Here is a 19,591-nt window from a genome sequence, read left to right on the forward strand (position 1 = left end):
CTCCATTCTGCCACTAAGTGGTCAAATGCAATGCAACTGCTTTAACTGCTCAAGGAAAATTAGCCGGTGGGGTTCTGAATGTAGCTTTAATATCAAGCAAGTGTAAAACAGGCATGAGGAAGATAAATAACATACCTTGATTGGGTAAGGCTGTTTCATCGGATTGCCACTGTTCATCGTTATGTTTTTTAGCGTCTGACTTCCTTTGTGATTCTCCTCCTTTTTGTCTTTTTTTCATTTTTTTATCAATGAAATCCTTGAGCTTTTCAATGTCCAGAGACGCGTCTGATGAAACGAGAGCTTCATAATTTCCAAATATTTTATGGAATAACTGAATATGTTTATTGTAAAGCTCTCTAAAGTTTTCAATGTCAAACTTCATGGAAGTAGTCAAAGTATTAAGAGGTTTTAAAGCATCTCCAATAGTGTCATTCATGGAATTAGGAAAACTAAAGAAGGAAGACTCCAGCTCATTCACTTTAACACGGAGATGCTGAAGATCCTTTTTCAAGATCATTATATCATTGTATTCAGAATCATCAGCATCATTATCTCTAAATGCTTCATGATTGGGCTCCATGTGCACTAAATCGCCACTCTGGAAGGGGTTTTTTCCTTCATTATTTTGACCAACATTGTAAATGCCAGAAGACTCAGGGGAATTTTGGTTTCCATATTGCATCTCCAAGAACTGGAGACGCTCACTCAATGAATTTGTACTGATCAGCTGTTTTTCCAGCATATGGAAAGTGCTGTTCAGAACTTCATTCATTTTTATAACTGTCATATACACAGCTTCAGGATTATCTTCAGAAAGAAGTTCCAGAGCTTCTTCACCAAGTAGAGCTTCCAATACTCGTTCATGTCTTGTTGCATCTTCTAGAAGAGAACTGAAAGAACTATCTAGATGTTTAATATGCTTGTGGATCTGAACATTGTCCACCCTAATATGTCTAACATCATCTGTAAGGTTTTTCATTTGAGTTTGCAGCTGAGAAGTTATCAACAATAACATTCGTCCTTGTTCTTGTTGCGCAGCAAGAGATTGACGATTAAATTGCAAGGCCTGTGCTAGGTCTTCTACAGAATGCTGCAGATATGTCTTTGAACTTCCTTCCTTCTGCTTGACATCTTCTATTCCATATAAAACATCTCTGAATTGATTTGAGAAGTTCCTTTGTATTTCCTCAAGAGCAATTATGTCTAAATTCATTTTGTGACAGTCACAATTCCTAAATAACTCATCACTACCATTTTGTATACTCAGAATAGTAAAATTGAGTTCTACTATCTGCCTCTGAATTAAGTCTTTGATTTCTTCCATGATGAGGCTTTTCTCGATGAACTGCATTTGAACTTTCCCAGAGTTTTCTTTATAATCGGTACGGAGTTCCTTTATCCATTTCTCCAGAATACTAATATTTTCAAAAGCTGCCTCTGACTCAGTCAGTAAATCTTTAATCTGGTTCTCGTGTACCATTAGGGTTTCATTCACTTGGTAATTCGTTATGGAAGAAACCTCTCCTTGTCTTGGAGAGCAAAGTAATGTCATATTTTGAGTCAAATCTATGAGATCATCTTGAATTTGTTCCTGCTCTCTACGAAGGTCTCCAATACTAAAATTCAAGTACGAATACTGAGACTGGTGAAACTTTAGATTCCTTTTCAACTTTATATCTGTATCAGCCTTTATCATGGTCATATTATGCTGGAACACAGTTTGTTGTGTGTGAAAGTTGTTATCTATTTGTTGTTTCAATTGTTCAAGCTTGTCAACGTTCCCCTGAATTTTTGACTCAAATTTGGTTCCTAGCTCATAAAGGTCTTTTTTAGGTACAGAATTCTCCAGAAATACGTCCAATGTTCGTCTGTTAATTTCAACACTTTCAGAAAGGTTCTTCACCATATTATTAAGATTTTGCAGACTTTTATTAAAACTGGTCCATATGGGGCTAAAATGGGCTTTCAGGAAATTTTCCACATGTGGTAGCACTACTTCACGGACAACACGGTCATCTATTTCTGCAACATAAATATTCACTATTAAAATAAATGCACTGTAATACCCGAACAATATAAATGAAATTGGGCCCAGACTTTTAAACCTAGGTCTTGGTATACATAGTAATGTTTACACCGTCCTTCACTCACTCTGTTGGGTACATTGGACAAAAAGATAATAGAAATAAATTATGGTAAAATGAAATGGTTGTATTACTTTACCTTAGTCAGTAGTCTTTGAAAAAATACCCTATATACTTATTGCCCGTTCACTCACATAAAAAATAACTATCCACCCACCAGCATACCTGACTGATTCTGACTGTTCCCAAGTGCAGTGGTTGCATTATTGCCCAGTACATTCTGAAGATCCTGAAGATGACTAGCAGCCTGATGAATATCATTTTGGATATCTTCCAATAGACTTTCTTGGCTTTCCACAGCTTTAATCATTTCAGTCACCTCTGCGGAACAGCACAAAAAGATTGAAAGTTGACAATGCAAGAAATTTTAAAAATCATTATAACATTTTAAAATTATTATAAATTGGGATGGAAGGGTTTGTCCACATTTGTGCTAAGCATCATAAAAACTAATGGGATATTTTAAATTAATACATATACTTGAAGTGTCTTCCAAAAGTTTTGTAAAAGCTTAAAGGCCCCGTCACACTAAGCGATATCGCTAGCGAGATCGCTGCTGTGTCACGGTTTTGGTGACTCACCAGCGACCTCACCAGCGATGTCGCTATGTGTGACACTTTGCAACGATCAGGCCCCTGCTGTGAGGTCGCTGATCGTTGCAAAGTGTCCTGGACCATTTTTTGGTCGTTGGCCTCCCGCTGGCCAGCACACATCGCTGTGTGTGACCAGCGGGACCAATGATCTGGCTGGTAACCATGATAAATATCGGGTTACTAGGGGCACGCACGCACTTAGTAACCCGCTGTTTACCATAGATACCACTCTGCTACGGTGCGCGGAGGCTCCAGCGCACCGTAGCAGAGTGGTATCCATGGTAAACAGCGGGTTACTAGGGGCACACGCGCACTTAGTAACCCGATATTTACCATAGTTACCAGCCTGCTCCTGCTTAAGCAGCAGGCTGGTAAAGGGAGCAGGACATCGTGGAACGATTCTTTCCACGATGTCGCTGCTCCCCTCATCGCTGGTGAGCCTGCCTGTTTGACAGCTCACCAGCGATGTATTAGTGATGCAGCAACGATCCCTGACAGGTCGTATCGTTATCGGGATCGCTGTTGCATCGCTTAGTGTGACGGGGCCTTTATACCCAGCAAATAATAATCCAGTGTTACCATGAAATTCAAAATGTATTTCCAAACTTGTTTAAAAAGCATAGACACTAGATTTACTAACCAGTTGTTATTACATAACATAGAGTAGGAAGCCAAACCAGAAACCCCAGTTCAGGGCCGGCTCCAAGTTTTTGTGGGCCCTGGGCGAAAGAGTCTCAGTGGGCCCCTTTAACACATACCACGATTCATGATTAGAGATGAGGGTTGTTCTACTCGAACTGTTCGCCAATCTCAAATTCGAGCTGTTTTGGGCGGTGTTCGAGCCGTTCGGCGAACACGAACAATTTGAGAAAAATTCGGCTGTTCGAGGTTATGTTCGATAACTGTTCGTGCACCAAAATCATAACTGGATTTTTTCTCACTAATGATGAAAATTAATGTTAATACGCAGTTTGAGTGTACAGCGGGGTGGGGGGAGGGGCAGGGGATGGATCTCTGCAGGAACAATGAAGATCTCCATTTTTTTTTCTCTTTCCCGCATTTACAGTGGAGAGGTGCAATCTGTCAGCCTATCAGCAGCGCACACACGGAGCGAAGTGCTTTTTTTCACACAAGCAAGGGCATGTGTCATTGGCAGTGTATGTCACATGTCCTTGCCCTATAAGACCAAGCCATTTTCCCCGTCGCCACCATTTTCTCACTGCTGCAGCTGCGTGTTAGACGGCACCGCTGTTGCTGTGTGCGCTATACCTTGTTAATTTCAAGCCAATTTTCGCACAAATATACAGATAGCTTGGGAGTAGGGAATAGTTGTGATTGCAGTCCTTTTAAGGACTAGGTTACAGCATTTCCTACGACTTTTATCAGGCAGGTCTGTGCTCTTAAATAGATAGGTTGTGGGAGTAAAGACTAATTGTAATTGGAGTCCTTTTCAGGACTAGGTTACATCAGTTCCTATCAGTTTTTGCCAGGCAGGTCTGTGCCAGTGCTGTGCAAGTTTTTTTCACAGCATTTGGCTGAATCTAGCAAAGCTAATCCTTTTTGGCCTATTGCAGAGTGTGTTAGTCAGTGGAGTAGCCTATCTGTGTTGCAAGATATACCACCTGTGTATAGAATACCAATTTTTTTACTGCACCTAGTGAAGTAAAATCTTTTGGGCATAGCATCATTCTATTAGTCCATCTATACTGACCTCCATCAGGTTGCAAACTGAATCTAATTTTTTTCTGCATCTAGCTCTGAAAAAATATTGGGCTTCTAGCTGTGTGTGGGTCTTGTTCTATTAATCCATCTATACTGACCTCCATCAGGTTGCAAACTGAATATAATTTTTTTCTGCATCGAGCTCTGAAAAAATATTGGGCTTCTAGCTGTGTGTGGGTCTTGTTCTATTAATCCATCTATACTGACCTCCATCAGGTTGCAAACTGAATATAATTTTTTTCTGCATCTACCTCTGAAAAAATATTGGGCTTCTAGCTGTGTGTGGGTCTTGTTCTATTAATCCATCTATACTGACCTCCATCAGGTTGCAAACTGAATATAATTTTTTTCTGCATCTAGCTCTGAAAAAATATTTGGCCTTCTAGCAGTGTGTGGGACTTGTTCTATTAGTCCACCTATACTGACCTCCATCAGGTTGCAAACTGAATATATTTTTTTCTGCATCTACCTCTGAAAAAATATTGGGCTTCTAGCTGTGTGTGGGACTTGTTGTATTAGTCCATCTATACTGACCTCCATCAGGTTGCAAATTAAAAATAATTTTTATCTGCATCTACAGTACCTCTGAAAAAATATTTGGGCTTCTAGCTGTGTGTGGGACTTGTTGTATTAGTCCATCTATACTGACCTCCATCAGGTTGCAAACTGAATATATTTTTTTCTGCATCTACCTCTGAAAAAATATTGGGCTTCTAGCTGTGTGTGGGTCTTGTTCTATTAATCCATCTATACAGACCTCCATCAGGTTGCAAACTGAATATAATTTTTTCTGCATCTAGCTCTGAAAAAATATTTGGCCTTCTAGTAGTGTGTGGGACTTTCTCTGTTAGTCCATCTATACTGACCTCCATCAGGTTGCAAACTGAATATATTTTTTTCTGCATCTACCTCTGAAAAAATATTGGGCTTCTAGCTGTGTGTGGGTCTTGTTCTATTAATCCATCTATACAGACCTCCATCAGGTTGCAAACTGAATATAATTTTTTTCTGCATCTAGCTCTGAAAAAATATTTGGCCTTCTAGTAGTGTGTGGGACTTTCTCTGTTAATCCATCTATACTGACCTCCATCAGGTTGCAAACTGAATATATTTTTTTCTGCATCTACCTATGAAAAAATATTGGGCTTCTAGCTGTGTGTGGGTCTTGTTCTATTAAACCATCTATACTGACCTCCATCAGGTTGCAAACTGAATATAATTTTTTTCTGCATCTAGCTCTGAAAAAATATTTGGCCTTCTAGTAGTGTGTGGGACTTTCTCTGTTAGTCCATCTATACTGACCTCCATCAGGTTGCAAACTGAATATATTTTTTTCTGCATCTACCTCTGAAAAAATATAGGGCTTCTAGCTGTGTGTGGGTCTTGTTCTATTAATCCATCTATACTGACCTCCATCAGGTTGCAAACTGAATATAATTTTTTTCTGCATCTAGCTCTGAAAAAATATTTGGCCTTATAGTAGTGTGTGGGACTTTCTCTGTTAGTCCATCTATACTGACCTCCATCAGGTTGCAAACTGAATATATTTTTTACTGCATCTACCTCTGAAAAAATATTGGGCTTCTAGCTGTGTGTGGGTCTTTTTCTATTAATCCATCTATACAGACCTCCATCAGGTTGCAAACTGAATATAATTTTTTTCTGCATCTAGCTCTGAAAAAATATTTGGCCTTCTAGTAGTGTGTGGGACTTTCTCTGTTAGTCCATCTATACTGACCTCCATCAGGTTGCAAACTGAATATATTTTTTTCTGCATCTACCTCTGAAAAAATATTGGGCTTCTAGCTGTGTGTGGGTCTTGTTCTATTAATCCATCTATACTGACCTCCATCAGGTTGCAAACTGAATATAATTTTTTTCTGCATCTAGCTCTGAAAAAATATTTGGCCTTCTAGTAGTGTGTCGGACTTTCTCTATTAGTCCATCTATACTGACCTCCATCAGGTTGCAAACTGAATATATTTTTTTCTGCATCTACCTCTGAAAAAATATTTGGGCTTCTAGCTGTGTGTGGGACTTGTTGTATTAGTCCATCTATACTGACCTCCATCAGGTTGCAAACTGAATATATTTTTTTCTGCATCTACCTCTGAAAAAATATTGGGCTTCTAGCTGTGTGTGGGACTTGTTGTATTAGTCCATCTATACTGACCTCCATCAGGTTGCAAACTGAATATATTTTTTTCTGCATCTACCTCTGAAAAAATATTGGGCTTCTAGCTGTGTGTGGGTCTTGTTCTATTAATCCATCTATACAGACCTCCATCAGGTTGCAAACTGAATATAATTTTTTTCTGCATCTAGCTCTGAAAAAATATTTGGCCTTCTAGTAGTGTGTGGGACTTTCTCTGTTAGTCCATCTATACTGACCTCCATCAGGTTGCAAACTGAATATATTTTTTTCTGCATCTACCTCTGAAAAAATATTGGGCTTCTAGCTGTGTGTGGGTCTTGTTCTATTAATCCATCTATACTGACCTCCATCAGGTTGCAAACTGAATATAATTTTTTTCTGCATCTAGCTCTGAAAAAATATTTGGCCTTCTAGTAGTGTGTGGGACTTTCTCTGTTAGTCCATCTATACTGACCTCCATCAGGTTGCAAACTGAATATATTTTTTTCTGCATCTACCTCTGAAAAAATATTGGGCTTCTAGCTGTGTGTGGGTCTTGTTCTATTAATCCATCTATACTGACCTCCATCAGGTTGCAAACTGAATATAATTTTTTTCTGCATCTAGCTCTGAAAAAATATTTGGCCTTCTAGTAGTGAGTCGGACTTTCTCTATTAGTTCTTCTATACTGACCTCCATCAGGTTGCAAATTAAAAATAATTTTTATCTGCATCTACAGTATCTCTGAAAAAATATTTGGGCTTCTAGCTGCGTGTGGGACTTGTTGTATTAGTCCATCTATACTGACCTCCATCAGGTTGCAAACTGAATATATTTTTTTCTGCATCTACCTCTGAAAAAATATTTGGCCTTCTAGTAGTGTGTCGGACTTTCTCTATTAGTCCATCTATACTGACCTCCATCAGGTTGCAAATTAAAAATAATTTTTATCTGCATCTACAGTACCTCTGAAAAAATATTTGGGCTTCTAGCTGTGTGTGGGACTTGTTGTATTAGTCCATCTATACTGACCTCCATCAGGTTGCAAACTGAATATATTTTTTTCTGCATCTACCTCTGAAAAAATATTGGGCTTCTAGCTGTGTGTGGGACTTGTTGTATTAGTCCATCTATACTGACCTCCATCAGGTTGCAAACTGAATATATTTTTTTCTGCATCTACCTCTGAAAAAATATTGGGCTTCTAGCTGTGTGTGGGACTTGTTGTATTAGTCCATCTATACTGACCTCCATCAGGTTGCAAATTGAATATAATTTTTTTCTGCATCTAACCCAGCCAATAGTTTTGGCCTAATACCACAGTTTGGCCACTCAGCTCTGCTCGGTTACCATCCATTGTTTTTTTGTGCAAACAACTCCAGAGTTGTGAATTAGTTAACCACCAAAATGAGTGGAAAAAGGCCTGCTGCTGGTGGAAAGGGGAATAGGCGTGTTGGGAAGGGGAAAAAAGGTTGTGTCCGTGGGGTAGGTGTTAAAGCAACAGTAACATCTGCAGAAGAAAGACCATCTTCCAGCCAAACTAAAATGTCTACTTCTTTTAGCGGACAATGTGATAAGATCCCTTTCTTACGGCCACGCCAATCGCTACAAATTCCAGATGAGGCACAAAAACAGCAGGTGCTTCAACGGATATCAAGTGCTCCTTTAAGTGGGCTCTCCTCCACATCAACTTCAACATCACAAATACTCCAGTCCTCAAAGGTGTCACCCAAATCGCACTTGCTTCCTCAGAGCTCCCAAATCTCCAGCTGCCCGTCTGAGTATGAGGTAGAACAGATGGTTGAGTCTGCAGAGCTGTTTACTCATACTATAGCCTGGGAATCAGAGGTCGACTCCAGCGCTTCTGTGAATCCAGACGAGGAAATGATCTGCACTGATGCCCAGAATCTTTATGAGTCGGATCCAGGACCAGACGCAGAAGGTTCTGACCATAATGTAGACCCTCATTCCCAAACTGTAACTCCTGTTGGTGGAGACAATGAGGAAGACGATGATAAGACTCAAATACCTGATTGGAGCGACAACTTTAGTTTTTTGTCAGGGCAGGAACAGGTTGGCTCTGAGGACGACGGGTGTGATAACACACAGGGTGATGATGATGAGGTTGGAGATCCCACTTACTGTCAACCCACAGTCAGCCAAGAGATGAGGTCAGCAGAGGAGGTGGAGGAAGAAGCTAGTGACGACGAGGTCAGGTTGCGCCTTCCTGGACAGAGACGTAGTACTGGAAGCACGTCAACAACTGCATCCTCAAACACAACTCTGCCTCTCACCACAAGTCGTGGTGGCTCTTCAGGTCGCATGGGTGCTAAGCCTTGCATAGCCTGGGCATTTTTTCAGATCGATAAAGATGACCCAACTCGTGTTATCTGTAACATTTGTCAGCAAAAGCTAAGTAGAGGCCAAAAAATACATAGTTTGAGTACTTCATGCATGAACCGGCACATGGACATGAAGCATAAGTTGCAGTGGGAAGCTCAGTGTGCTACAATGCGGCCTAGCCGGCCGGGCCAACCACCGTCTGCCATATCTTGTGCATCCGCGGCCTCTTCATCCTCTGTGACTGGGGGGACAGCAGTCACACCTGTTTTGGGGCGCAGACCTGCCACCTCTTTACCCGCAACAGCCAGCGTGATTGGCAGGTCATCATTTTCTTTGGAGGTGGGAACACCAGCTGGTGTTGAGCGCTGTCCGACATCGATAGCACCACCTTTGGATCAAGGCAACCTAACATGTCCGCCTGCATCTTCCTCACAGACCGGCAGTTTGCCGGGGACACCCTTATCAACCCCGTCTAAGCACAATAGCCAGCCCTCGGTCCCTCAGATGTGGACAAGTAAAAGACCATTTCCTCCTAGCCATGAGAAAGCTAAGAGGTTGAATTTCACCATCTGCAAGCTCTTGGCTACAGAAATGCTGCCTTTCCGCCTGGTGGACACAGAGGATTTTCGAGACCTTATGTCCGTCGCAGTGCCCCAGTACCAGATGCCCAGTCGGCACTACTTCTCAAAGAAAGGTGTGCCTGCGCTCCACCAGCATGTCGCACACAACATCACCGCTTCTTTGAGAAACTCTGTGTGTGACAGGGTGCATTTCACCACAGACACTTGGACGAGTAGGCATGGACAGGGGCGTTACATGTCGCTGACTGGGCACTGGGTAACTATGGTGACAGCAGGACAAGGGGCTGCTGTCCAAGTCTTGCCGTCCCCACGAGTTGTGCGTCAATCCTCTTTATGTCAAAGTTCCTCCACTGCTTCTGCCTCCTCAACCTCCTCTCGGTCTTCCACCTGCACCCAAAGCCTGTCTGGTCATGCCACAAGCTTTCTAACTGCGCAGAAGGGATCCTGCACACCTCCTTACTATGCTGGCAGTAGGGCTCAACGTCATCAGGCGGTTTTTACATTGAAATGTCTGGGAAATGTGAGTCACACAGCTGAGGAGTTGTGGTCAGCTCTGGAGAACCAATTTCATGAATGGTTGTCTCCACTGGACCTGAAACCAGGGAAGGCCGTGTGCGACAATGCTGCAAACCTGGGTGCGGCCCTTCGCCGGGGCAATGTCGCACACGTGCCTTGTATGGCTCACGTGTTGAACCTGGTTGTCCAGCAATTTTTAGCCCACTATCCCAGACTAGATGGCCTTCTGCAGAGGGCACGGTCGCTGTGTGCTCACTTCCGCCGTTCGCATCCCGCAGCTCAGCGACTTACATCTCTACAGAAGTCGTTGGGCCTGCCACTTCACCGGCTAAAATGCGATGTGCCTACCCGGTGGAATTCAACTCTGCACATGTTGCAGCGACTGTGGCAGCACCGACAAGCCCTGGTGCAATACGTTCTGACGTATAACCTGGGCCAACGAGATTCAGAGGTGGGGCAAATCACGCTGGAGGAGTGGTCTCAGATCAGGGACCTATGCACCCATCTGCACAGTTTTGAAATGGCGACGAAGATGTTTAGTGCTGACGATGCCATTATCAGCATGACTATTCCGGTGATTTACATGCTGGAGCACATGTTAAACAGAATTCGGAGTCAGGTGGTGGCACAAGAGGAGGTGGAGGAAGTAGAGGAGGAGGAGTTGTATGCGGAAGGGCTAACATCTGCAAGGTCCAGACGGTCGGCAGCACCAAGGCGGCAGGCATGTGAGGGTGGGGGAGATGGTTTTACCAGGGCGCATGGTAGCAGCCAAACTAGTGAGGAAGGTGCAGGAGCCCAGGAAGAAGTGGAGGACGAACTGATGGAAGACTCATCAGATGAGGGAGACCTTGATCACATTTCTGTTGTGCGAGGTTGGGGGGAGAGGACAGAGGAAGGAAGCATGATTGTTACCTCGCCACCAACACAACAGGGACTTGGTGCTCCTGGATGCGCAACACACATGAGTGCCTTCTTGCTGCACTACCTGCAACATGACCCTCGAATTGTGAGAATTAGAAATAATCCTGACTACTGGGTTGCCACACTGTTAGATCCCCGGTACAAAAGTAAATTTGCAGAAATTATTCCTGCCATAGAAAGGGATGCACGCATGCAGGAGTATCAGCAGAGACTGTTGCAGAATCTTACATGTGCTTTTCCACAAAATACCAGTGGTGCACGTAGTGAATCTCACAGTTCCAACTTGCCAACCGTGGGACCGTCAAGTGTTCAGCACTCAAACCGTAACAGAACCACAGTATCTGCTGGTAACATCAATTTTGCGGAATCATTTCACCACTTTTTTAGCCCATCCTTTGCAAGGCCACAGGAGACAAGAAGTCTGACACATAGTCAACGCCTAGAGACGATGGTACAGGAGTATCTCCAAGTAAACATTGAAGCCACGACTGTGTCACTGGACCCTTGCTCTTTTTGGGCTTCCAATCTGGATAAATGGCCGGAGCTAGCCACTTACGCCTTGGAGATCTTGTCATGCCCCGCAGCCAGCGTTCTGTCTGAACGTGTGTTCAGCACTGCTGGTGGTGTGCTGACAGATAAGCGCACGCGGCTCTCCACTGATAATGTAGACAGACTCACGTTCATAAAGATGAACAAATCATGGATCCGAAATGACTTTTCTACCCCTGTGTCATCCTGGGGAGAGTAAAAGCTTGATGATTGGTTAAAATCACCCTACCAACCGTTTTAAGCTTTCAAATTACTAATCATGTTTATCTGTATCTTGACTGGAAAATAATTTGGGCTTTGTAGCAGTGTGCAGCACTGATCCTATTAGGCCATCTATACTAAAGCTTCACCAGATTTAAAATTAAAAATAATTTTTAGCTGCATCTAGCCCGGAAAATAATTTTGGGGCTCCGAGATGCGCAAGACACATAAGTGCCTTCTTGCTGCACTACCTGCAGCATGACCCTCATATTGTCAGAATTCGAAGTAATCATGACTACTGGGTTGCCACACTCTTAGATCCCCCAAACTTTTCGATCAACCTTTTCATTTTAATAAAGACCAAAAAAATGGTCATTTTTGAAATTATAAGCATTAGCAGGTTGTTAGAAACTGAAATCAAACAGTTTTCAACTCAAAACTTTATTCTAGGTGATGTTACATTTTCACATAGGACCCCTTGTTCGAAAGGAGCTTCTGAACTCTCTCGTCCATTGAATTTGTCAGGTTTTGCATGGTTTCTGCTTCAATTGTTTTGCATGAGGACAGAATACCCTCCCAGAGCTGTTGCTTAGATGTGAACTGCCTCCCGCCATCATAGACACTCCTTTTAATGATGCTCCAAAGGTTCTGAATGGGGTAGAGGTCAGGGGAGCATGGGGGTCACACCATAAGTTTGCCCCCTTTTTATGCCCATATCAGCCAGTGATGCAGATGTTTTATGTGCAGCATGAGATGGTGCATTATCATGCAGAAAAATGATCTTGCTGTGAAATACACGGTTCTTCTTCTTGAACCATGGCAGGAAGTGCTGTTTGAGAAAATCCACATACATTATGGAGTTCATCTTTAGCGCCTTCAGGGATCCTAAAGGGGCCGACAATCTCTCTCCCCATGATTCCAGCCCAAAACATTACTCCACCTCCTCCTTGTTGGCGCTGTAGTCGTGTTTGCGTGGGGTGTCCATCAACCAGCCATCCTCCACTCCATCCATCTGGACCATCGAGCGCTGCACGGCACTCATCCGTGAACAAAACAGTTTTGAAATCAGTCTTCATGTAATGTTTGGCCCACTGGAGCCGTTTCTGCTTGTGTGAAGTGGATAGAGGAGGTCGACAGGATGGCGTATGCACAGCTGCAAACCTCTGAAGGACCCTGCATCTTGTTGTTCGGGGGACGTTGGAGGCACAAGCAGCTTCAAAAACTTGTCTGCTGCTATGACAAGGCTTTTTTGCCGCTGCTCTTTCAACCTGACGTAATTGCCTGTAGGAAAGAGTCCTCAATTTGCCCTTATCAGCACGCACACTTGTGTACTGTGAATCAGCTACATACTTCTTGATTGCCAATGCACTTCATCCTGATCATCGCACAATGTTGATTGTAGTCATGCCTTGACCTAAACACTCCACAATTTGTTGCTTCTCAGCAGCCGACACATCCTTTTTCTTTCCCATTTTGGCAGAAAATGTAGGCTGCTTAATAATGTGAGAGAGCCTTCTTAAGTAGTCTTGCCTTTCATTGGACACACCTGCCAAACTAATTAGCACAGGTGTCTGCAATTGCTTACAGTGATATAAAGAGCCCTGACACACATCACCATCAATGAGTTTAACTGACAAACAAACAAATTCTTCCCTTATCACTCCTAAACACTTTTTGCATAATAATTTGGAACGCAGTGTACATGTGCTTTTCCACAAAACACCAGTGGTTCACGTAGTGAATCTTACAGTTCTAACTTGCCAACCGTGGTCTGTATGGAGTTGTTCAATAAAGGGCCCAAAATTAAGATAACATAGATGGGAGAGGTCTCTATGAATAGGAATTCCTAAGTATTTGATACCCTGTGAGGGACAGGCAAAGGGAAAGTTGGACTGGATGGAATCCTATATGGATTTGGGGAGGGAGACATCGAGGGCCTCAGACTTCGCTGCATTGATTTTAAAATTTGACCATGTAACAAAGTGATCTATTTCAGCCATAACAGCATGGATGGATATATGTGATTGAGTGATATATACTAGGACATCATCAGCAAATAGAGAGCACTTGTACTCGGTGCCTCCCACCTCAATCCACCTAATATTGGGGTTATGGCGAATTGATGAGAGCAGGTGCTCCGTCACTAGGATGTATAAGAGAGGGGACAGAGGACATCCCTGCCTTGTCCCATTGGTGATTGTGAAAGGTGATGAAAATGTTCTGACACACCCCCTGGGCCTTGGGACACCCGGAGCCGGACCCTTTTTGGTGGATGCTGGTGGTTGTAGTCTTCGTGGCGGCGACCCGGTTCCGTGGCTCAGGGCAGTCAAACCAGTGGCGGAACTATTCATGTGGTTTTGATGTTTAAATGTACGACTACGCCACCCGTGGATTTCGGTCAGAGTGAACCGCCGCTACAGGGCAGACCGCTGAGGCTGGTGTTGTGGGTGCAGCAGAGCGTAGCATAACTCCCCACGGGAGGAGTATAGCCTCAGGGCAGTGTATGCGGAGGATGGGGGTGATGGTGCAGGGCAGCAGCAGTAACGACACGGAGTCAGTGATGCAGTTCAGGGCCTTTACTCACAGTTCTTATTATCCAGACCACGTCTGCAGGTAACGGCTGCCCACGTCGTACTGTGCTCACCAGGTGAGGGGCTCAGACAACTCCCAGATAACTTTGGAGCACTTCACAGGACCCCCTTTGTGTGTCCTTTGTCTGGTCTTTCTTACCAACACTTCTGTCCGGCTGCCTCGGGCCTCCTCTTGGTAAACTTGGCGCCAGTTTCCCTGACCCTATGTGGTGCCTTCCTAGCGGGTGTAGCGAGGGGCTGCGCCACATAAAATGTCAGAGCCTCCGGTTTCTAGCTGAGGGTCGTTTCCTGCCTCCACTAGTTCGGGGACCGGTCTCCCCCTTTGGCCTGACCCCTCCACGCAGGTGAATTCGGGCGTGCGGTGGCGACTCGCCCGTCCGCACCCCTGGGATCCCTTCATTCCTCGTTCCTGGAGCCTTCTCCGCTCCTCTTCCTTCCTTCTCCCTCTTCCAGGCCTGGGCCTCTGTTACTAGGCCTGCCTCCGGAGCAGAGCTCATGCAGAGCCCCTGCTCCCTGCCACTTCTGCTCAGACTTCTCTGCACTGAACTAAGATGGTGCCCACCTTTTATACTCCCTTCTCAATGCACCCAGGAACTGCTTCCTCCCTGCTCCTGCACTACCGGGTTCCCCTTCCTCAGTGTTCCCTCCCCCCACTCCAGCCAGGGACAGGGACTGTCGTGCCCATCTCAGGGGCATATTGGTCGCCCTGCCCCACGGCAATGTGGTGTAATGCATGCAGGTGTCGGGTCCTGATCCACACTCCATCCTTACCTGAGAGTGAGATATCACACCTCTGGGTGAGGTGCAATACGTCTGTAGCAACCGAGCCCTCAGGGTGCTACAGTTCCATTTATCTTCAGCCTAGGTGACGTATTGCGATACAGGGCCGTGATTTTGGCTATAAAAGGGTCCCCTAGACCCCTACCCCAAGCTTTTTAAGAGAATTATATATGGCGTGCCAGGAGACTCTATGGAATGCTTTCTCAGCATCCAACTAGAGTATCTAATTACAAATTTTTAACTGCATCTAGCCCAGGAAATACTTTGTGCCTAGTAGCAGTGTCTGCTAGTCAGCGGATTATCCCGGCTGTTAAGCAAGCTACACCACCTGTAGTTTAGTCACTTAATTTTTTCAAAGGAAATGCTTCGGGACCATGGGATACTTAGTGAAGAGCATCAGGAGGCACCCCAAGGCATAGGGGCTGGGACTGGCAGTAGGATGCCTTGCGGTGGACAGCCGAGCTCGATCCTTATAAAAGCTTTTTAACTGCAGCAGCCTTAGTGGACGCTACTGGAGCTGGAATTACGCGGCTGCTGGCATGAGACTTGCCCTCCAATAGATCCTTGTAAATGGATTTAAAGTGTACTCATTCAAATTAGAGAGACAATTTAAATTAAAAAGCTTAGAGCTGCCTCCACCACAGGGGGGCTCGCTCGACCCACCAGCGGACAGGCACCAGTATTGGGAGAGGGGGGCTGGCCATCAGGGTTCACCGCGGCTCTGGCACAAACCCGGCGACACGGAGGTGGCACGGGCAGGAGCGGACTGGCCGTGTCGGCTTCTCACTTTTTGGATTTTAGAAGGGCATGACATGCCTATATCTGTGTCTCCCCCTCCTTTTACTCCTCCACCTCTTTTCTTTTCGCATGACTATATGTACTTGTCACTTTTCCATGTGTTAGTTATGTCTTCTGAGCAGTTTGTCAGCTTTTGGACACCTTTGAAGGTGTTTTCTATGTGTTTCTATGTGTTTTTGTTTGCCTGCCATTGGTTTTAACGGTGTTCGACGAACAGTTCGACGAACAGTTCGGCGAACACACGGGTGTTCGACGAACCGAACCGAACTCGAACACTACGGGGGTGGCTCAACACTATTCATGATGCACAGATACTACAGAGAAATATATATATAGTACAATGCCAAAGATTTCACTTCTTACATTACATGACAGATATCTATTGTAAATTCCACAATAGCTCAGAAACCGGCGAATAGCTCCATACAGAATACTGGACCCCATAAAATGCTCCATACAGGATACTGGCCCCCATATAACGCTCTATACAGAATACTGGCCCCCATATAACGCTCCATACAGGATACTGGTCCCCTTATAATGCTCCATGCAGGCTGTGCCCCCACATAATGCTCCATGCAGGCTGTTCCCCCCACATAATGCCCCACGCAGGCTGTTTCCCCCTTATAATGCCCCATGCAGGCTTTTCCCCCCATATCATGCCCCAAGCAGGATGTCACCCCCCTTATAATGCCCCATGCATCACGTCGCCCCCCCTTATAATGCCCCATGCAGGATGTCACCCCCCCTTGTAATGCCCCATGCATTATGTCACCCCCCTTATAATGCCCCATGCATTGTCACCCACCTTATAATGCCCCATGCATTATGTCACCCCCCCTATAATGTCCCATGCAGGATGTCACCCCCCCTTATAATGCCCCATGCAGGATGTCACCCCCCCTTATAATGCCCCATGCATTATGTCACCCCCCCCTTATAATGTCCCATGCATTATGTCAACCCCCCTTATAATTCCCCATGCTGGATGTCACCCCCCCTTATAATGCCCCATGCAGGATGTCACCCCCCCACCTTATAATGCCCCATGCAGGATGTCGCTTCCTCCCCATATAATGCCCCATGCAGGATGTCACTTCTTCCCCTTTTAATGCCCATGCAGGATGTCACCTCCCCCCTGCGCTGTGACGGCTCAGGAGAGAGCGCGGTGGAAAGACGTCACCGCACCCTCTGACCTGAGTCAAGGTCAGAGGACGCAGAAGAGACCGGAGCTGCTGCGGAGGCACGAAGAGAGGTAAGTATAGTGCCGGCTGCCGGAGCTCTGAGCAAGCGGGGGGGGGAGCGGGCGCTGACGCTGGCACTACACCGCTCATGGGTCCCATAGTGCAGCGGGGTGCCCGACGGCGAGTGGGCCCCCCCGCCTGCTCAGGGCCCCGGCACTTGCCCGGGTGCGCCGGGTGCTGACGCCTGCCCTGCCCCAGTTGCAGATACGTGTTTCAGGGTGTTTACCACTTATCAGTGCAAAGCAGGAAAGAACTGGTCTGGTCTGGAGGCTTTTGGTCTAATAGGAAATGTTTTTCCTTGTGGACAATGCAAAGTCAGAGTAAAGAGACCTCAAGGCCATGCATCGCTCCTCTGGAAATTTAGGGAATTAAAGGGTCAATATTGACTTTTAGAATTGCCACTTCCTAAAGCTGGCACCAGAGTTACAGTCCTCTTTCTCTCTGAAGAGGCTATTCACATACAGTGACAAGCAAAAGGGTAAGAATGTTTTGATCTTTTGACTTTATGGCTATCTGCAAAACTAATCATATGCTAAATAGCTGTAAGTAAAATTTATGTATGAGATAGCCAAGATGATTGTCTATAAAATGATGGTAGTCTCAAGTTTGAAGCAGCAGTGGATGGTGAGATATGGAGCCTGGAAGTAAAAAGTTCAAAACATTGTTACCATTTTGCTCGTCAGTGTATATAACTTCCCAGAGGAGCCTTGCATGTCCTTTAATTCTCATTATGCAAACTTGGTACTCTTCACATTAGACTCCATGTCAAGGGCCTCTCATACAGCCAAACCACTTCTATACTACTTTGCACTGGTCAGGTGCAAACACCCCAAAACATTTGTCTGCAACTGAAGTTTCTGGTTTGTCTTCTTATCCTAGGTCATATGGCAAGGCCCTTTAAAGGTTTGATATTAAAGAGAACCTGACAGCTGATACATGCTGCTCGATCCATGGGCAGCATGTATCAGACAGTGGCTGCATGATTTCAGCCAAATACTGTATGTTTAACTCTCAAATGTTGCAGCATTTTAAAGAAAAACTGTTTAAAAGCCACAGAGCCGTACGGCAGACTAGTCAGACAGGTGGTCTCACTGTGTGCAGCCAATGACTGACAGGAACCTCCCTGTGCAGCATTTCAGAGTTAAATATATATGGTTGTAATAATGAAGCCAATGTCTGATCCATCCTGCCTGTAGATCAGGCAGCATGTATCCGCTGTCAATTTCCTTTAAACTTTTAGGATTGCTACTTCCATTGGGTTGGTCTAGAGTTCAAATCCTCTCTCTCTCTGAACTGGCCACGTGCCTTATTTAAAATTATTTAAAATCACAAAGGAGCATTTCATGCCTTATAAGTCTTCTCACGCTGAGTTGACGCTCTTCACAAGGAGACACCTTAACTCTTAAGACCCCTAATTTCAATGGAAAATGTATGAGCGTGTATTCCACTATGAATACAGGCTATTAATTTCTACTGAGCATTGTGCGCCTGGGTCATTAAAAGGACAGCCTGAGACTGATGATAGGTACTCTTTAATGATTAAGAAGACAAAATCAACCAGCTCACCCCACAGAAGATTCATCCAGCAAGGAAGCTTGTGATCAGGCTGATGCACAGCGTCTTGTAGGAATGAAGAGTAGGAAGATCCAGCTTCTGAGTTCAGGTAAAGTCATTTCTTTATTATAAGCATTAAAATGTGGAAGACACAGCAAATCCCAAGTTGCAATATTGAGGAACGCAGTGTGCGTTCAAAATGCGTTTTGTTGCTGCGATGGTTTCCCCATACCCCTCCTTGTCTTAGGTACTTGGGATATGTAATGTCTTACACATTGTATTGTTTATAATAAAGAAATTATTTGACCTAGACTCAGAAGCTGGATCGTCCTCCTCTTCACTCTTTAAAGATGCTCTGATGCTGCTTTGCTTGATTTAGCATTATAAGCCTGCAGCATGTGATGGACAAAATGGATTCAATCAAGTATCAGGAAATCCTAGGAGAAAACATCATGTCCTTCTGTGTGGATGTTGAAGCTTGGTCGACACTGGACTTTCCAACTGGGTTATGATCCCTAGCATACTTCAAAGTCCACCAAGGTTTGGTTTCAGAAGAAGTCCTGGAAGATTCTGGAGTGGCTTCCACAGTCCCCAGACTTGAACCTCATAAAATATTTTGGTGGTATTTAAAGAAGACAATTGTAGAATGGAAGCCCAAGAACATAAGTGAATTGGAGGCCATTGCACATGAGGAATGGGCTAAGATTCCTCAGGAATGATGCCAGAATTTGCAGTCTAGTTAAGCATCAAATTTGCAGCAGGTCATAAAAGTTAAAGGGTGTTCTATTAATTGCTAAAAAAGCTTGTCATAAAGGGGCTGAATAATTCTGAGACTGCAGTAGTCAGTAAATGTGGCATTTGGTGTTGAATTTGTACAAACCACTTGTTATATTAGTTGTGTTAAGCTATTATATTATTTA

At 44.5% G+C, this 19,591-nt stretch overlaps 1 protein-coding gene across 1 annotated transcript in view; it reads right to left on the bottom strand.

The window, feature by feature from the left end:
- The window catches only part of MMRN2 (multimerin 2), a 73,235-nt gene that overhangs the window by 4,565 nt on the left and 49,079 nt on the right, over positions 1–19,591 (bottom strand). The window contains exons 5-6 of the mRNA XM_073685892.1: positions 2,310–2,465; positions 136–2,022 (exon numbers count right to left, since the gene is read on the bottom strand). Of these exons, the coding sequence (XP_073541993.1) occupies positions 136–2,022; positions 2,310–2,465 (2,043 nt within the window). The remainder of the gene's footprint in view (positions 1–135; positions 2,023–2,309; positions 2,466–19,591) is intronic.

The sequence above is a fragment of the Phyllobates terribilis genome, unplaced genomic scaffold (genome assembly GCF_046119375.1).
Source record: "Phyllobates terribilis strain yellow unplaced genomic scaffold, ASM4611937v1 Scaffold_5__5_contigs__length_657084704, whole genome shotgun sequence".
Taxonomy (NCBI): Eukaryota; Metazoa; Chordata; class Amphibia; order Anura; family Dendrobatidae; genus Phyllobates; species Phyllobates terribilis.